The sequence below is a fragment of the Camelina sativa genome, chromosome 3 (assembly GCF_000633955.1).
Source record: "Camelina sativa cultivar DH55 chromosome 3, Cs, whole genome shotgun sequence".
NCBI lineage: Eukaryota > Viridiplantae > Streptophyta > Magnoliopsida > Brassicales > Brassicaceae > Camelina > Camelina sativa.
Window position 1 is genome coordinate 552438 of NC_025687.1, and position 20419 is coordinate 572856.

At 35.7% G+C, this 20419-nt stretch overlaps 4 protein-coding genes and 1 pseudogene across 4 annotated transcripts in view; all 5 read right to left on the bottom strand.

Annotated features, from left to right (window-relative positions):
* Positions 1-307, bottom strand: part of LOC104759518 (NAC domain-containing protein 1) — a 3648-nt gene extending 3341 nt beyond the window's left edge. Inside the window, exon 1 of the mRNA XM_019242679.1 lies at positions 36-307. Coding sequence (XP_019098224.1) covers positions 36-189 — 154 coding nt within the window. The 5' untranslated portion in view covers positions 190-307. The remainder of the gene's footprint in view (positions 1-35) is intronic.
* Positions 1047-3606, bottom strand: LOC104759538 (NAC domain-containing protein 1-like). Its single transcript, XM_010482449.1, has 6 exons — positions 3334-3606; positions 2926-3209; positions 2564-2683; positions 2113-2469; positions 1857-2030; positions 1047-1764 (listed from the first exon to the last, which is right to left on the bottom strand). The coding sequence occupies exons 1-6, from the start codon at positions 3482-3484 to the stop codon at positions 1558-1560; spliced, it is 1293 nt and encodes a 430-aa protein (XP_010480751.1). The 5' UTR covers positions 3485-3606; the 3' UTR covers positions 1047-1557.
* LOC104759546 lies at positions 10341-12267 on the bottom strand (annotated as a pseudogene).
* On the bottom strand, positions 17420-18556 carry LOC104759553. Its single transcript, XM_010482461.2, has 4 exons — positions 18520-18556; positions 18182-18437; positions 17755-18092; positions 17420-17677 (listed from the first exon to the last, which is right to left on the bottom strand). The coding sequence occupies exons 1-4, from the start codon at positions 18520-18522 to the stop codon at positions 17588-17590; spliced, it is 687 nt and encodes a 228-aa protein (XP_010480763.1). The 5' UTR covers positions 18523-18556; the 3' UTR covers positions 17420-17587.
* On the bottom strand, positions 19561-20413 carry LOC104778523. Its single transcript, XM_010502979.1, has 3 exons — positions 20403-20413; positions 19804-20271; positions 19561-19703 (listed from the first exon to the last, which is right to left on the bottom strand). The coding sequence occupies exons 2-3, from the start codon at positions 20246-20248 to the stop codon at positions 19561-19563; spliced, it is 588 nt and encodes a 195-aa protein (XP_010501281.1). The 5' UTR covers positions 20249-20271; positions 20403-20413.

The window sequence follows — 20419 nt, forward strand, 5'->3', positions numbered from 1 at the left end:
AATTAAAATTCGAAAACCGCAATAGTATAACTTACAGCGCAACTTCCAAGGATCAAAATCATAGATGTTGACCTCGTTAATGACCCATTCTACAAGACGGGTGTTGCCCTGAATTTTGTGATAGAGATAGTAACCGACGAGCTCGTCGTCCCTCGGGCGGAATCCAAACCCCACAAAATCAACATCCATCTCTACCTATTTCTCCAAAAATGTTTCAAAGAGACTACTTTTCTGATTTTGGTTGATTTGTCTTATTTTAGAGGAGAAATGAACTGATGAGGAGCTTAATAAGTGACGAAAGGACAGAGTTTAAATAAGCCCAGAAATATCATTATTTTTATTATCAGTATTTTATACTAATTTTATATATTTTAAAGTGAAATAATGGATCTTCTTCGGTTCGATTTGGTTTGGTTTTGGCTTTCACAGTTATGTTTGTTATTTTGATATTTTTCTCCTTTTCGATTACTTTCTTAAGAATTGAAAAAAAAAAAAAAGGTAGGCTTATTTGGGAAGCTTTAAAAGGGCTTAACAAAGAATTGGACGGTGGACATGTGTGCCCTACAAGAATTGAAATGGTGAGTGAAGCTGGAATCTTTCTGCTTATGTAATAAGTCCGTAATTGTAATATATAAAATATCTACTCCTCGCTCACGGATTCTTTGACTTGAATCGTAAAGATTACTTGCTACTCTTTTTGAATGAACTGTGAGAGAGCTGTGTCTTTTGACCATGCTTACTGAAGAATGTTCTACACTGACATGTGTCTTTGATATGTTAAAAGAATATGTGTAATATCTCATTCTACCATTGTTATATGTAATGTACACACATAAATCCTTTAAGATGGATAAAATAGGTCGTAGGTTTCTGGGATATCTCTATGTTTAAAGATTGTTGACGCATTAAATGATAACAAGATTCGGCTTTTTTACAAATTTTGAGGATTAGTCTATGTGTTAGCTTCATGATTACCCAAGAATTGTAATGTATAGAGACAACATACTCTACAACCAATGTAATTAGTAAACAAACCGTAAAGTACATAAGGGAAACTATTTTAATTAATTTCAAACAATCCTAATGTATTGCTCGGCAATTTCCGGTCCGACTTTAGTTCTTCGGTACATGAATTAGTTGGTATTACAAAACTTGCTGAAACGTCATAGGCTCATAGCACTCTAGTTGCTTTTTTCTCATTGCGCCCTCCGTTACACTTTCTTGATGTGTTCAATGAATCTTTGAGCTTGCACAACCTCTCATGTATATCCCTTTCTTTTGCAGAGCTATTTGATCACTTTTATATAATATATACAAATAAGAACTACATCACAAAACGATTCACTAATTATTAACATACACTTCTTTACATTACATTTTCTTCATTTTTTTCTTTTCCTTTTCTCTCTTTTTCCCCCTTTTTTCTTTCTTTACACATACTTGTGTAAAATACACAACTTCACACTTTTCCTGAGCGAGAAAACAGAGCAAAGAAACCGAAAGAAAAAAAACACACAGACAATAAATAACTGTGAGCAAGAATCGGATTTGACCTCTTTAACCAACAAGAATCATCGAACCAATGATGGAGATGAACAGTAAGACGCCAACGATCATGTTTATGAGATAGTTCCACTGTGCATTCCTTTCACTCCTCTTCTCCAAAACAATCCAGCTCTGTTTCACCGTGTTGGTATATGGCGGTTTCTTGATCGAGTCTTCAGCCCTTTTCCACTCGCATTCGCTTTTCTGCGTATTTATCACCTGCAAGCACACCCATATCTCATAATTTAGACTATATGTTGGTTTCAGATTTCGTATCGAAGTATGTTGTTTCTCAGTGAGAGTGTTGAAACCTTTTCTTTGCTCTGACACGGTAATTTCAACTGCTTTGGTTGCTCTTGCGCCTCATAATTGTGCAAAGGCTCAACGACAGTGTTCAATGATGGAACATCATCATCTATAGGAGTATAGTAAGACTCATTTGAACTACAGCCACTATCAGTCGAGCTCGAAGTGTCTCCGAAAGTCTGTTAAAAAGCCAAAAATCAATGTGTGAGAAACAGAAGCGATATTATAGATTCTGAATATATAAGTGGTCCAAGTGCTTACCATTGAGTCATTATCACTGCTATCATCACCCAAAACCCCAGTCACAGGTTTTTTGGGCTGGTGATCACTGTAATGCTCTTGCATAGATGTCCTTTCACGAGTTTCTTCAATCACAAAGTTCCGAATGAGCTCGGAGTTTTCATCATATGGGGCCGAGTAAGGAACTTGTTGTTGCAGGTTGAAATAGTCACTCAACCACTGACCGTTATTTGCTAAATCATACTCAGGGAAAGGGTTGTAGTATCCTGAATTCCCTTGAAATGATTGCTGCATGTTAAACTGCTGGCCACGATTTGCTGAATCATACTCAGAGTAAGTGTTGTAAGATTCTGAGTTTCCTTGACGTGATTGGTTTACCTGAAACAAAATCAACAGTTAGACACAAGCTTATTTTTTTTGGTCTACTTACTTGAGAGCTAAGAGCAAACAAACAGTTTGGACATTAACTCACCACAGAACCTTCGCTATTAGCCATATTGGGGGCAAAAGCGGGAGTAGGATCTATTGCATAAGCAGAGAGAATGTCCGGGTCATCACCCTTGTATTCAAGTCTGCAGATGACATAGGTCCTCTGTAAAATTTTCAGAGGTAAGCACAAAAGTTCGTCAGTCGAAAACATTGATGAGAGTTCTGTCAAAAGCTAAGCCTGAACCTCACTGGTAACAACACTTACATATATAGTCCCTAGTCACAAAAAAAATCCTAAATTTCAAACCATGAAACAAAAGAGCTACAACATACGTCACGAGGGATACATAACACATAGGTGAGTGAGGGGAGGGGTACACATAGACAAGATCTCAAATGACGAACCTTATGTTCAGGCAAGAGGTCGTAGTGAAACTCGTGGATAACCCAGTCGGATTTGGTTTTGTCAGGGAATCTTGCATCGAGGAAGACCAAAACCCTTTTATGACCAATCTTACCACGAACGCCGCTAGCAATCCCCCATTGGTCCTTGACCTCCACAGATTCTCCGGTAAGCTTCCACTTGCCAGAAACCGTTGTCCTGCTCTGTCGATTCCCATTCCCATACTTGTTTACTCTACAAGAGAAGAAATACCACATAGCATCTCTCGATTTGTACTTTGATTGGACTGTTTTTTACAAACCAAACAAAACCCTAAATCAGAACAAACCCCTCCAATCAAATAGATCAATTCACGTGACGCGAGCATATATATGAATGAAAAAAATTATTGAGGAAAATTGGAAACTTACAACGCAAGTCCCAAGGATCGTAGCTACAGATGTTGACTTCGCTAATGGCTACTTCAACGTGGCTGCTGTTTCCTTCAATTTTGTTACGGAGATAGTGACCGACGAGCTCCTCGTCGTTGGGACGGAATCCGAACCCAACTTTATCCTCCATTGTTCACAAAAAGGAAGCAGAACCCACCGATTTCGATGGTAAAAGACTAAAGAGCTTCGCCGCCGAGATCGCTCTCCTCTCTCTCTCTCTGTGTATTTCTCCGATTATATTATTTGTTTTGTTGTTTGGTATAATATTAATTTGGAGGGAGGAAGACAGTGAAAGCAAGGCGTTTAAATAACCCCCACAAATATTCTTTTTTTTTTTTTCCTAATTATATGGATCTTCAGTTCAATTGGTATATGGTTCTGGTTTACACAGTACCGGTCTTAACAATTTTGAAAATTACTGAAACAACGGTATGTTTATCATCGTCAACTCTTAATTTCTTTTACTTATTATTAATCAATGTAAGCAAACAGAAATCAGATATAAACCAACTAACATACTGTAGTACTGCATTTATCGATTAAAGAAAAGGAATTAAGAATTAATTTTATATAATCGGTTTTAGGATTTGGATTTTGGATTGAATCGGTTTGAGTGAACCGTCGATTGTATTCAACAACATCCCCTATGTACAGTAGTAGTAATCTGAAGGAGTGTATATAAGAAGAAGAAAATATATTTAAAAATAAAATAAAAATGGAATGGCTTATTAAGGAAGGTGATGGGCGGTAAGAATGGGTCCCAAAGCAAAAAACAAAGGTGATCAACTCGAATCTGCCTTGTGGCTTCCTTAATTATGCCGTGTGAACACGCTTACTATTTTCATCTTATTCCTTTCTAGAAAACATTATTGAAGGTGCTTATCTTTAATCTTGTTAAGATTTTTTTTTTTCTTCGAATGGCGAATTGTAGTAAGCTTCTCGCTAATGGTTGCAATTATGTATATTGTGTTGTGTCTACTAACTCAAAACGATCGATCGAGCCATTTTCCAAACCGAACAAATGACAACAACTTTATATAAACATCCACCATTAATTAGAATATACAAAGTAGGCAGTAGGTAATTAGAAGAAAAAAATAAGAAGAGGACACGTGCTTTCAGATATTAACCAATAGGGAACTTTCCTTGTAAGAAAAGACTTTACTCATAAAAATAATCAAAAAGATTAGGGGAATAAAATCAAAATATAATAGAGAAGTCAAAGTTCATTCACATCTTCCATAAATATATAAATACACACTTTAGCTAATCTTTATGTGAGCATTGAACTAATTAAAGGTTCCTCTAATTTACAACCCATTTGTATAATCTAAATGTGCCATTGTAGATAACATAATGTTGATAACGTTAGATTATTTATGATAATGTTGATTATCTATGATAATACCAAGTTTTGCATCTTAATCTATACTTTTTTGCTGTTCTTATCATTAAATTTTCATTATGGAAAATGACTTTCATTAATTTCTAAAAGAAAATATATCTAGATTTAATTTTCTAAATGATATTTTTACACCAGATTTGGTCTTTAATGTTGGCTAATATTAGTTAAATTCCAATATTTTCAAATTTTAATAACAGCTTAGCTTTGCTCTATTAGGATTCTTTAAATGTTTTAATTTGGTATTTCTCGCTTAATAAAAATTTCTCTAACGATGTAGATCCTAATTTGCCAAATTCAAAATTGCCTATTCAGGTAGCAGATGATAGGATTATTGAGCATATCTAATGTTGGAGAGATAGGATTGTAGCTAACAATATGAGAGGTTTGTTATGCCTTTTTGCGCATGACAAAGACTATGTGGACGTCATCAAGAGCCTTCACATAGAGAATAGATCGAGTCCTAATAGATTTGTACGATCTTGATTCATAGAACGCAGGATACCACCAATAGAGACTATGGCGATTATCTTGGACCAAGAAGATTACGACTTGTTACACAACGGTTGTTTATCAGCGTTATCTTCTTAACCATGTCATTCCTCCCACGATTCCTCCATCATCATATGGTAATGGTGGAAGTAATGACGGTGACAGTAGAGGTAATGACAATGACGGTGGAGGTGATGACGGTGGGGGTGGAGTTAATGATGGTGGATCAATTCTTGGGTTCCGATTTATAACTTTGAATCTTAATCCTCATCTAATGAGACATTGATATACATATATTTCAATATATGGAAAGCAAAGGTATATTCTTCTTCAGTTTACGTATCATATTAGCTTTTACAATTTGTAAGATTAATATATTTTATTTTACTGTTTGACAAAAAAAATATATTTTTTATTTTACTTTGGGTGTGGCATCACTTTACATTATTTTGGTGTAGTTTAGCTTATATGATACATAAGAACCGGTTATTTATTTCAAGCCGGTATACGATCAAATCGGACCGTGCTGACCGGAATTTAAAACTTCGCTAAACTTACATAACTAGAGCGGAATTTTTAATTCGTAAAATGATTATTATGAATTTAATGGTCAAGCAAATTGTAACCAAATCCTATACACTCATTAGCATCATATACTGAACTTTCAACATAACAACATTAAAAAAAATGATTCCATATTGCATATTTATGATTAGATCGACAAGAGTAAAATTCAGGCGTAAGTTCTACAAATCCGTCATGTCACATGCATAACGTAACGAATATGTCATATACATATATACAATTATGAACTACTAGTAAATTTTGCTTATCAATTACTATAAATTATCTCAGCCGTGTGAGAAGAGCTCTCTTTATTTATTGCTTACGAATTTGACATCATACGAGAAACAACTAATTGAATTTCAACCCACTTCACAATCATGTAGTACTCCAAGCTCCATTTTGGTTGGTATACAAGGGATTGAAGGGTGATTAAGCTCAATTCCACTATCAGAGTCCCCAGAACGAATGAATATCCTTGTCTTCACTTTTTAACTCTACTTTGCAGACAACATATGTTCTCTGTCCAAATTAAGGTAACGTTTTCAAAACCCAAAAGATATCTCACAAGAACACTTTGAAAACATACGGTCAAATCCACACTTGAGAAAGAAACAAAAGAAAAAAATATCAAATACCACATATATAGGAGACCAAAAGTGTATCAACTTAGCCACATGGATAATTTACCTGTTCGAGAGGCAAAAACGTAGGTTGATACACGTGCATATTACCCAATCGGATTTGGATCCATTGGGATTTTCATAAGACTGAAAAACCAAAACTTTCTTCTCGCCGATCTTAACGCCATTGGTACCTTTCCACTTACCAATAATTGGTGTGTTGAATCCAGTTTCTTTCCAAAAACCCGAACTCGTTTTCAATAATATATAGTCAAATTTTAAAACGATATATATATATATATTTTTGGTAACTTACGAAAATTCTTTTTTTTTTTTTTGCTAAACAACTTACGAAAATTCTTTAATTCCAAATAAGATATAACAAATATATAAGATAAGTTGACGACGTCAAAAAGATAGATGTGATATATTTATTAAGCAAGTACATTATTGCTAAACAAACTCATCATTTTGGATTTGTTCTGTGTCGTAAGTTGAATAAATAAAATAAATTGAAAAAGTTTACTTCTCGAACGGTTATTTCCTTTTCTTATTTAGAAGTAAACAAAATAAATGGAAAAAGTTTACCTCTGGAACGGTCAAGAGATCTAGACCGTTTAATTTCATCACGTTGCAACAACTGAGAGAGATCGGACGGTCATTAATCTAAATGGTAAGTTTTAAAGATTATGTGGGACCGGGACGATCTATATTACGTACTATTTGACGCTAAATAGACACCATTCAGGCCCATTCAGGGCCTCTCTCTCTCTATTTGACGCTAAAAAACAACATTTATCTTCTGTTTGACTTGAGAAGAGTGGAAGAGATGAAGAATAGGTACCTTTCATCGTCACTTTTGCAATAGCTGTCAAAGAAACCCATCAAAGACAAAGGATGGGAGAACCAACACATAGAAAAGTTTATAACTACGTATGATCAAAAGGAAGAAGATTATTTCTACGCCAATCCTCAAGAATGTATCGGTGACAACTCAATAAGAGATTTACATGTGCTTAACGATCTCAACTTCTTTCTCTATATCTATAAGTGGAGGAGCCATTGTCGACACAGAAAAACATCAAGAGACATCGCAGATCCTTACTTACTTCTTCGCCATTTGTCACGCTTTTTAAAAATGATCTCTGAAACGAAAAATACTTAATTTCAATCATAACAGAGTTTAGTAAAACTGAGATATACTAAACAGTTAACATGAATCACAGAAAATTATTCAAGCATCTATTAGTGGAAGAAGACTGATCTTGGAAAGTATTCAAGCATCTATTGACATACTGCAGGGAACATATTTGCCTTAGAGAGGTTGTCTATATAACCTTCATTGGCAATCCCGAATTATGATTCTCACTAAAGTAAGAATCAAATAAGGCAAATAGAATTAGGATCGGACCATTTTCCTCCTCCGCCGCTTTATTACCTGGCAGTGAAACTTCTCCTGCAACACAAAAACACCTCTCAAACTTAGACCAATGCACACTCTGTTTTTTTTTTCTACGTATCAACAACTCTGAACCAAATATTATTGGTTATCATTAGGCAATTTAGGCTAAAATGGGCTTTAGACTTAAACATCAACAATGAAAACATGCACGTGTGCACACATATATGATGATGTTGATCAAAAAGAGTCCAAAAGAGATATTAGACTTATTTGAAGCATCTTGATTTTATGATTATTTGTTCTTGTTTTTTTTTGTTGAGTCGAGGTTGATTGCTGCTACGTCAAATTAAATTTGACCGTTTGGGTTAGCTGTATGATAAATTCAATTTTTACAACTAATTTGACTTCGCTGACCATTAAATTTACCATCATAAACAGATTCATTAAGCATACATAACCGAAGTCTCTGATACTCTTTTCTCGTTGGCTTTGAACTTTTTTTATGTTGTAAAGTATATATATAAACATCTTCGGCCATCTACTTCTTCATCTTCCTCTTCTTCTTCTTCGTCATGTCCAACTTTCTCTAGAAAATTTTAGAGACAACCGAAGTCAGGAAATCAAATTCATGCAACACAAATGTAAATCAGATTTATCTCTTTGTTGAAAACTCCCAAGGAAAATTTTTACAGATATGAAAACGTGCCTTTGATTGGCTGCTCTTCATCACCACAGAATTCATCAGATGGAAACATTTAAGCCCGGCTTTGACCACCTTCGGCTTCGACTTTCTCTACAATGTTTTAGAGACAACCAAAGGTTACTACTAAAATCAGAGATTTTTTTTGTCTATTTAATTATCATTAAGAAGATACTTCGAGAGAAACTTGCCTTTGAAAAGTCACCTCCGGGGCCGGGGGGAAAGTAAGTAAGGTTAAAGTACTGCAAACGAACGAGTAACATCATGGGGTCAGACGGACGAAAGAAAGAAAGGTAAACAACTTAAAAGACTACCCAACAAAAAAAAAAAAACAATGTGCTTACTCTGCGTTTATGTTCTTCAGAGTTGAGATGCGTGGTGAAATCTTCAAGGAGTTGGCATTTAAAATACTTAAAGCTTGTGTAATGACAACAGAGTGTGCAAACAAAAGAGGCAGAATCACCGGTTTCACACTGCAGGGGAGGCTGCTGTCTTTTTGTCTCCCCATCCATTTCTTCTTCAAGACGAGCAGGAGGGCAAAGTAAACTTTGCCATTCCCAAATGGCAGCAGTGGAGAGGCCTGGAACAGGTTTAACAGTATCTCCATACACCAGAAAAATGTCGAATCCACGGTTGTGCAGGTAGGATCAGCCGCCGGAGACGTTATAGATATTGTGAGAATCCGATATGAACATAATCTTCCCCGGTGGTGGATTAGCAAGTGACCAATTAAGCATATGAGACAAAACTTTCCCGCTACCTGTCCCGGTACCTGAAGGATATACATTCAGACAAGAGCTGAGAGACGATTCCAGTCGAAGACAACCCTAATAATTAATTTCCTCTTTTCGTTGGTTGTAGAAAGAGATGAGAAAATTAAATAACCTCGTGGGACGAATTGAACAACGACTCCAGTCGAAGACAACTCTCGCAGGTCTTCATCAGTGATGCCTTCCAATTCGCCCATGACATTGATGGTGAGAGGACATGAGCAGCCAATCTTCTCCACCAACGCTGCTTCTATGCACGGACGGATCTGACCAACATCATAACCATCCGGAATCGGACAGTTGTTGACATCAATCCACACCGACGTCTCGCATCTTTGTTCTTCAACATCATCCTATATAATAAACACATCACAAAGATCCAAGTTACGTTTATTTGTACAAATCAATCATACATCAGATAATAGCAATTTGTGACCAAACCTCGGCCAGGCAAACAAAGACGCAACTTCTCTTCTCTCGCAAGTCAGTCGAGAGCTTCTTCTAGGGTTTCTCTCAACTTTTTACATTTACGTATATCCGCCACTTAATGGGCCTATCTAATGGGCTCTAAATGTTATCTTTCGCTCAGGTTACTACTACTGTATGTATACTAAAATGAATTCTCTCTCCAGTAAAATAAAATAAGGGGTTTATTATATACTTAAACATCAACGATGACAACATGCACGTGTACACATATATGTATGATAATGTTGAAAAAAAAAGTCCAAAAAGAGACTCTTGACATAATAACTAAATTGAAGCATATATTTATTCTTGTTTTCTTTTGTTGAACGAAATCTTTTGTGGGGTTTAGGTAGGAGTAGGACTAGAAGAGTCAACGTTAATTGCTGCTACGTCAAATTAAATTTGACCATTTGGGTTAGCTGCACGATAAATTCAAATTTTACAACTCTGAGTTCACTGACTACTTCTTAATTTCTTATCACAAATACTTACCTTTTACTATATAAAAAAATGGAACACACGTCCAAGATGGAAAAGTTGCAAAACAAGATAAGACATTGTCGGTCAATTGGTAAATCTTTGTCTTCTCTACCACTTCTTATCACAAAATAACACACCATTTTTATATATTAGGACACATCACACATACAGTATGAAAAAAAGTTACAAAACAAGATTAGAAGAACAAAAGGTGTTTCATGTTTGATGTTTGCGATCTCATTTATTTAACATCATGTTCTTGAGATAGGAGAACATGGCGAATTTTCTTGACGAATTTTTGTACCATCCTGAGAAAGAAGTTACCAGCTCTTTTGTTCTTCTTGATCATCTCTTGACCCAATTTATGCTCTCCAATCTCAGTCCCACGTGCATCATCACAAGGATTCGTCTTCTTCATCTTATTTGTATCAACATTAGTTCTGAGAGCTTGGCTCACCTTGTAACATCATATCAAAGAACCCAAAACGTTTGTGAGTAATGAATGGCACAAAGTAGCATTAAGGATTGTTAGCCTCAGTTAAAGAGAGATAATAAAGCTCACCTCTTGAATTAGTGGTGTCACTAACTCGACTGTCGAATTAGGAGGTTCTTGCAGGTCTTTGATTTGGTCTATGCGATGATTTGAGCTACCAAAACTATCTTCACAAGTGCTCGAAGTTCCAATAGAATTCTGTCATGTCAACCAAACTTAGCTCAAATCTGAAAACAAAGGATTCTCAAGGTAAAACACATAGTAAAAACATTGCTTACGGTGGTTGGAGATAGAAAATCAGAATCATTATCATCACTGCTATCGTCAGTGAAGACACCAGTCAATGACTGTGGAGGTCTGTGATCGTTGCGATTATCCTGCAAAAACATGATATTCCTCTCCTCAACATCATTATCATTCAACCATGTTTTCCATTCCTCCTCTTCACTAGCTATAGTTGCTGCATTATCGAGCTGATGAGCTTCTTCCTGCAAACCAAACTGACTTGAATCCTGGAAAAAGGAGAAGAACACAAATAAGAGTCGTTCGTTGTCAGATTAAAAAAAGAGAGAAACAGAGAAAGTAACGACCTCAGATCCTCCAGAATTGTTCACAAGATGTAAAGGGGGAGAAGAAACCTCGTTCTCCTCACCCTTAAACGTTACTTTACAGATGGTGTATGTCATCATCATCTGTAACAGTTACACAAAATCATTACTGTACAGATTCAAATCAAATCACAATCGCAGCTCAAAAAAGTTACAAAATAAAACCCCAAAAACAAAAAGAAAAAACAGAGTACCTGAACAGGGGAGAGAAGGTGGTACTCGTGCATAACCCAATCGGATTTGGAACTACCGAGTTCCTTACTCAAGTAAAACATCAAAACCCTTCTCGCACCGATCTTAACACGGTTGCGTATGATAGCCTTTGGTTTACCAGTTATCTTCCAATACCCAGATTTCGTTTTTCTGATCTGTTGCTCACCTCTGTCGTATTTGTTTACCTTACGGCTGAAGAAACACCAAGACTTATCTTTCAATTTGATCCTGGACTGACCTGACCAAACAAACAAAAATCTCAAAATCAGAAACTAGCTGATGATTTGATTTGATACAACAGTCAGTACTGTACTGAGAGGGTAACTCGTGAGATGGGACTTACAAGGTAACTACCAAGGATCGAAGCTACAGATAGTGACAGTGCTAATGACTTGATCTACACGGCTCGTGTCAGTTTCCAGATTTTTTGGCCGGAGGTAATCATCGACGATCTCCTCGTCGGTCGGACAGAATCTTAAACCCACCGGAGTCTCCATTTCTCCAGCAGCGATCATAAACGAAGACATAAAAAGGGATATAAAAAGTAGAGAAAAAGATCAAAATATGTAGGAGAGAGCTTTCGCCATTGTTGCTGTTCTTCTGCAACTGCAAGTTAAATCCAAGGAGGAAGACGAATAAAGGGTTTCATTATTTATAGGGTTTTGTGCAAAAAAAAAAATAATCCTCCAAACAATAATTTTTTGCAAGTTTACCCTTTAATTCGAAAAAAATGCAAGTCAACACCCCGAACTAAAAAGTAACCCGCTAAATAACCCTTCTATATTTTGCTGTGTATGAACCGTGTCTTTTTTAATAGATTTTGAAACTTTGTCGTTTTGTAAACAAATTTTATACCAACAAACTGCAAAATAGAGGGCTCGAACTATGTGTGTAAGAACTACTTAACCATCTACGCTACAAGAATATTTATACGAGATAGTATAACTCAGCTTCCGGAGAGAATTTGTTCAGATATCGGATCGGATTCCGGAGATATCGAGGAATAAGAAAAATATTCCCCAACAAATTCTCTCGTACCTTGTGACTTTAAGAAAAGTTGCAATTTTGCTTTTTGCTTTTTTTAATCAAAAAGAAGGGCATATAGAATAGTAGTGACGTGATAGTTTCATCACGTGCCACTAGTAGTTACCCCCAACACGCAACTCTGAAGAAATTACATTTATTTCATGAACATGTTTGATGTTTTCCCTTTATTACATTCGTTGGCCCATTCCGATAGCATCTGATTAAAAGTTAAACGTCATTTATGTTGAAACAGATACAAAAAAGGTATCTCTATATGCGATTAGGAAGCTTCGTAGAAGCCGTAACCAGATAATATATAGGAAAAGAAGAATTGGCATGCCCATTCAAAGTTAATATTAAACTGCAGAAAGAAAAAAAAGAAAAAAACGATCTCATGATGAGGAATTTTTATCACTTACCTTCTGATCTCTTTAAGATTTTTTTTTTAAATATAAAAAAACCATATATCCCTAAAGTAAACGAATATCTTGATGAGCATTTTTTTTTTACGATGATTTATTGTAATTATAGCGAACTAGAATTTTTGAAGTGATATGATGTATTTGTGTATTTAGAAGGGTTAGTTGAGTTAAAATTGTGATGTTAAATACGTAGCAAGTTTAGTAAACATAAGTATATATCGCGTTCATAAAGAATATATACATTGCTTTCGCCAATCTTTTTTGTTTTAATATAAAAAGAGGGGAAAATGGTATTCAAATTTTTTGAAAATAAAATTCTAATCAAAAATTGACATATAGTGACGTATATTCTTTCTTTTTCTTTTTTTTTTTGGTTTCAGTGGTTAAATGTTATACCAAAACAAACGAATCGATACATACTAAAAAACTACTACTAAGAACCCATTAGCTCCCTATCGGAGAGATACAAAAGTGGTTATTCATCTATTGCACTTATCATGTGACAGTTGTTACTCCCACTCCCAGCACGTAGTATGATATTCATATTACTATATTTATTTATTATCTTAAGCATGTTTCCTTTTGTTAAATTTGATGGCTCATTTTTTGGAAAAATCCAGAAAGGGTCTCCGGTTAACATTGACGTTTTAATTTATATATAGAGGAAACTTCGTAGAGGGCGTAGATTAAAAAAAAAACAGACATCATATTTTAAAAGATTAAATAGAGGATAACAAATTAATCATAGTATAAAGTAAATTTTTTTGCTAAATCTTACTAGTAGATACGTTTATATACTAGTAAAGAAATTACGAAGGCGTAAGTAAAAGTTTAGTTGGCATGGTAAAAGACGTGTGCCTTGCAGAATCAAGTTGCAATTATGGAACAGTGAACTTGTAGTAGTGGGCCAGGAAATGCTACCAAACACCCATCCAACGACCAAATCTAAATATGTAAACTGATTGCGCCACGTGGAAGCGTTTTAATTACACGCGCCCTTCTTACTTTTCAACCAAGGCACAGTTTCAACTTTCATCTAAAGGCTAAGCTATAATAAAATCCTCTTTAAAAATAATATCGGAACATAAATTTTTGTTTGGTTTTGTAATCATATGAATCAACTCTCAAAGAAGAGAACGAAAAAATTTGACCATTTTGTTAGCTGTACTTATCTCTATCGTGTTCGTGTATGAATTGAAATTATCCAACTTTGTATGATTGACACACACACAAAACAATAGGCAAATTTACAAAACAAGATTTGTTCAGAAAAGTTACTCCGGCCTTAAAATTTATGTAGCTATTTGGCCCATTATGTGGCCTAATTCGGGTCATTGAGTAAACAACTGTATATATTATTTATTTACTGCCCGGTTACTGTCGTACAGCATATATAAATCTATAGTAAATATGACCGTTTAGAAACAATCAAGTTTATAACTCCACGTGCTAGCTAGCTCTGCAGGGTGGGCGTCTCTTAATGTTTTACACATTTGTTTTATTAACGTTGAATAGCAGATAAAATATGAACGTTTGAAACAATTGTTACCGTTATGAATATAATAATTTTATTTTTATAAACAATTGTTACCGTTGAATGACCTCTATAAATATTAACATCTCTCCGCCTCTTCTCTCGTTCAAAGTTCAAAATACTAATTCTTAAAACAACTAAAACTCTGTTATTTTTTTCCATGTCCGAATATGTTCTTCCACTTACATTTTCAAGTCAAAACTGTTTATAGTTCCTAGTTCCCACATCCTCAGAGACAAACATAGAGGCATGCATCATCATCCTTAAAGGTAGGACTCTGGTCTGATTATGTTTATTTTCTCTGTTAAACTATATAGTGTTCAGCTTAGCTAAAATATAGTTTTGGGAACATTTCAAATGACCATGTTTTTGAATCCAGCTCGTATATATATAGATATAGAGATATGGGTGTTTGGTAAAATGTGCATAAGAATGAGGGGCCTGAAATGTTGTTTCTTAGTATGCATCTGGCTGAAAATAGTAGAAAGGTACTTTTAATTGGTTTCGATATAGTTCCCTCTCTGTTTCTGCCTAATTAGAAAGTACATATATGTTATGATAGTAGAACGATTGTTAAGTTTTTTTTTTTATTAAAAAGGAATTTAACAAAAATTGTTGTTCCATTTTTTGTTTATTTGTAGAGAAAAATTGAGGAAATTGTAACGGAAATTAACTATTCGATCCATTCTGCAGATGGCAGTGAAACAGAGAAGCTTGATTCGTGTGTGTATTCTCTCGTCTATGGCTTTCATCATCCGTCTTAATTGGTGCAGGATAATCTCTAAGTATTGTAATGTTAGGATATAAATGGGAATGAAATGATGTATAGAGTTATATATTAGATGTATGTGTCATGTATAGGGCCATGCGTGTTGTGTGTTAGATGTATGAATAAGGTTATTGTGTGCGTGTGTGTTAGATGTATGAATAGGGGGCCAACTGCTGCAAAATCGCGAACACGCCATATGCAAAACAAGTAACAAAATGACGAACACATCGATCCTAAAACAAAAACACAAAACACGAGCAGCAGCTATGACCACAAAGTAACAAAATCACGAACACATTCGAAAACAAAACACACAACACGAAAACAAAACACAAACACATCAAAGCAACTAAAGAAAAATAAAAACACGTTAGTCGAAGCACAATCTAAAAACAAGGAAATCAAATGCTGCAAATAGTGAACACGTCAAAGCAAACAAGTAATCACGAACACATCCTAAAACAAAAACACAACACGAAAACATTTTTAACCAACATCAAAGCAACTAAAATTAAACAACAACAAATCCACGTTAGTCCAAGCACGAAAACATTTTAAAGATTTGTGTAGATCAACAGCATGAAAGCTCTGAAGCAAAAACCACGACAAAGAAAAGAATACATAGTAGAGAGGATGACAAAAACAATATGGACATTAAAACAAAACAAGAGCATAAAAACACACAAACTATCGAAGATTAAACAAAAAAAGAGCATAAAAATACACACAAACTATCGAAGATTTACTTCTCATATTTTCTCAACAGTCAGGGAACCTCAAGAGGAGGTAAAACAATATGGACATTAAAACAAAACAAGAGCATAAAAACACACAAACTATCGAAGATTAAACAAAAAAAGAGCATAAAAATACACACAAACTATCGAAGATTTACTTCTCATATTTTCTCAACAGTCAGGGAACCTCAAGAGGAGGTAAAACAATATGGACATTAAAACAAAACAAGAGCATAAAAACACACAAACTATCGAAGATTAAACAAAAAAAGAGCATAAAAATACACACAAACTATCGAAGATTTACTTCTCATATTTTCTCAACAGTCAGGGAACCTCAAGAGGAGGTAAACAGTATCGTATTCTTCTCCTTAATGTACAGAATCAGCTGCATAATAAAAAGAAACACCACATACTTGCCAGAGTCAAGAAATAAACAAATCCCACATATCATTCAAAATATATCCAAAAAAGATAAAAAGACTTTGAGCAGTTTATACTACATAGTACATACAATCACACCTACAAAACAAAACGAAAAGACCGGAGTTTAGTTTTTTTCGGTTTGGTTTGGTTGTTCGGATCTCTGATTTTTCCAATTTAGATAAAGATTTCATACCGGTCGCGTTTCGTTTTCGTTTTAAGGTCAAATTCAGATTTAATTTTTAATTAATTTTACAGTTTTTGCTTTTTTAGTGTATTTAAATGCATTCTTCTATATATGTAACAGATACTATTAAATTTTAGTAATTTTAGTTAAATAGTTTTTTCTGAAAATTCAGTGAGAAAATTTTATACCATTTGGGTAGTTACAAAACTCGATTAAATAAATTTCGGTTCGGTTTGGTTCAGTTTTAGAAGGTATTAAGGTTTGGTTAGTGGGTTTTAAAAGCCTCTACCTCTCCTAGAAGGTTCCTCCGTACTGTTTCGGAGGTCACGCATTGATCTGGAAAGAAAAAAAACACAGATGAGGTTGACAAAAACAAGCCCTAGCTCCTTCCAAGTTCCAAATCAAAATCACCGCCACGCCGTTACGATTCGAAAAACGTTGGCAACCGCCGTTGCTCATTTCCACACGCATTCTCATGGAGGAGCTCAAGCTCATCCTCTACAAAGTACAAACTGATGCATTGCCCTGAAACTTGGTTAGTCAAAATCGTCTCTGCACTACTCCTGTTCGTACCAGACTCAGATCTTTGTTTCTGCTACTTGAGTAAGATTCTGAATCCATATATCGCCTTCGAGGTAACCGGATAAGGATAATACTCACTTTAGTGTTTCGATTTTGGGACTTTAGATTCACTAGGTCACTCGTAACTTAATCTTCTAACTGATTTTACGAAAGAAATCTTCTTTTTTTTTTATTAAACCTTTTTTTTTTAAAAACAATTTTCCGTTAGTAACTGCATAAAACTGTTACTTGTTCTTTAAGTTACTTTTGCCATTACACGAGTTTCGCTTTTATTTAATTGAAAATAATCATACTAGTTAAACCCACACCATGGGCCTTCAAATCATACGAGTTTCGCTTTATTCTTCTTCTTCTTCTTCTTCTTCTTCTTCTTCTTCTTCTTCTTCACGTCTAGTAAAACGATGATCCGCAGGCAAACAGTCCAACAACTACATAAGGGCAGGAGAGGGGGGTCAAAATTAGAATTGTGAACAATGACAAAATATATGCTAGGATGCTTTATTACCTCGCGTTTATGTCGCCTACTAGTAACATGAGTGTTGAAATTTTCAAAGCCTTGGTAAGGTAGATCCTTGTCGCATACTGAGCAAATCCAGAAGGCAGACTCACTCGTTTCATCAACGCACTTATCATCCTCAAGAGAAAACAAGCTAAGAGAATCGCATGGAACCGGCTGAAGAACGTTGTATCCCCTCGATTTTAGCCGGGAAGCAATCATAGAAGGGTAGGATGTTAAAAAGGGTGTGACCAAGGATTTTGGATCGGATATGACCATAAAATTAGCTGGAGGTGGATTACTATTCATAAAGCGAGAAAGAAGACTATCCAAAGTGTCAAAAAACCCTGTTTCAGAAACAGAAGACTTGAGACTCTCTATTCAACAAGTAAAACATCCATTACCAAGAAAGGTGCAAAGATGAGAAGATCCTAACCGTGGAAAATGTTATTAAGAGCGATTCCACTGGAATAGACTCCTTCAAGAATGTCATTAGGGACTTCTGTTAGTCTTCCAATGGCAGTGATGGAGAGAGGACCAGAGCAGCCTTCTTTCTTCAAGAACCGCTTGATGCACGGACCGACCAGACTGGCATCACAGCCAGGGGGAACCGGACACGAATTGATGTCCCAATAGACCATTGTCACAGGCCCCAAACTTTCTCTTGCAAGAAAGGCTGGATTTACATGTTTCTGCAGTTGAGAAAAGACAATATGGGGGTCAAACAAAACTAGAAAATTTAGATATTAAAACAGATTTCGGTAGCATCCTCACCATGGGAGTAACAACACGTGGAGCATATAACCTCCTAATCTGCTTGAACAACAAATGAACAAAGGGGGGTCAAAACAAGGAAGTGACTACTTGTGGTAACAGAGGGTGTTTGACTTAAAAAAAAAAAAAAAAAAAAAANAGACTCAGATCTTTGTTTCTGCTACTTGAGTAAGATTCTGAATCCATATATCGCCTTCGAGGTAACCGGATAAGGATAATACTCACTTTAGTGTTTCGATTTTGGGACTTTAGATTCACTAGGTCACTCGTAACTTAATCTTCTAACTGATTTTACGAAAGAAATCTTCTTTTTTTTTTATTAAACCTTTTTTTTTTAAAAACAATTTTCCGTTAGTAACTGCATAAAACTGTTACTTGTTCTTTAAGTTACTTTTGCCATTACACGAGTTTCGCTTTTATTTAATTGAAAATAATCATACTAGTTAAACCCACACCATGGGCCTTCAAATCATACGAGTTTCGCTTTATTCTTCTTCTTCTTCTTCTTCACGTCTTAGTAAAACGATGATCCGCAGGCAAATAGTCCAACAACTACATAAGGGCNTCTAGTAAAACGATGATCCGCAGGCAAACAGTCCAACAACTACATAAGGGCAGGAGAGGGGGGTCAAAATTAGAATTGTGAACAATGACAAAATATATGCTAGGATGCTTTATTACCTCGCGTTTATGTCGCCTACTAGTAACATGAGTGTTGAAATTTTCAAAGCCTTGGTAAGGTAGATCCTTGTCGCATACTNGTTGGTTATTTCTAATTCAACTAACAACACAGAGAGAGGACAAACACACACACATTTCATAAGTAAGGTGGAAAGAGAATGATATGGAAATGNGCATGGAACCGGCTGAAGAACGTTGTATCCCCTCGATTTTAGCCGGGAAGCAATCATAGAAGGGTAGGATGTTAAAAAGGGTGTGACCAAGGATTTTGGATCGGATATGACCATAAAATTAGCTGGAGGTGGATTACTATTCATAAAGCGAGAAAGAAGACTATCCAAAGTGTCAAAAAACCCTGTTTCAGAAACAGAAGACTTGAGACTCTCTNATTTTGCCGAGTGATTGTAGACCGAGAGTTGAATTAGAGTAGGCATTTGGATCGGATATGACCATAATATTAGCTGGATCTGGATATGACAAACCAATGTATTCTAAAATGTCACCTGTTTGAGAAAAAAAAAACTAAAGACATGAGACTCTATCTATCAGCAGATCATCCATTACTGTAGAAAGGCTCTATAAGGATGAGAGAAGATATTTAACCGTGGGGGAGAAGTTGAAGATTGATTCCACTGGAAAAGACCTCTCTCAGGGTTTCAAGAGGGACGTCCGCTAGTTTGCCATAGGCAGTGACGTTGAGAGGACCACGGTAGCCATTCTTCTCCAATAACCGCTTAATACTCGGACGGACGAGACGAGGATGAAAGCCATCGGGAACCGGGCACATCTTGATGTCCCAATAGACCCATGTTACAGCCCCAGCCTGCTTCTGCGTAGCCCTCTTTATCCCCTTCATCATCTCCTTCATATCCATCTCTATCTTCTTCATCTCCTTCATCTCGTTCATCTTCTTCATCTTCTTCATCTTCTTCTTCACCTCCTTCATCTCCTTCATCTCCTTCATCTCCTCCATATACTTCATATCCTGCATATCCTGCTTATCCTTCATCTCCTTCATCTCCTTCATCTCCTTCATCTCCTTCGTCATATTTATTACTCTTGTAAAATACCCTAACGAAGAAAAAACAGCCAAATATCAGATAGGGTAAAACAGCCAGCGGAGTAAAATCGAACTAAGGTTTCTTATCCAAACACAAATATTGATTAAGGAAAAAGGGGGAAAGTGAGGGCGGAGATCTCACCGGAGATGTAGTATAGG

Coding starts and splice junctions, on each gene's coding strand:
- LOC104759538 (XM_010482449.1), bottom strand. CDS start 3,484: ATGGAGGATAAAGTTGGGTTCGGATTCCGTCCCAACGACGAGGAGCTC. Junction 2,031..2,112: donor GCAGTGATAATGACTCAATG/GTAAGCACTTGG, acceptor GCTTTTTAACAG/ACTTTCGGAGACACTTCGAG. Junction 1,765..1,856: donor CGTGTCAGAGCAAAGAAAAG/GTTTCAACACTC, acceptor GTGTGCTTGCAG/GTGATAAATACGCAGAAAAG.
- LOC104759553 (XM_010482461.2), bottom strand. Junction 18,093..18,181: donor TCTTAATAACATTTTCCACG/GTTAGGATCTTC, acceptor TTTCTGAAACAG/GGTTTTTTGACACTTTGGAT. Junction 17,678..17,754: donor GTAGGCGACATAAACGCGAG/GTAATAAAGCAT, acceptor GCCCTTATGTAG/TTGTTGGACTGTTTGCCTGC.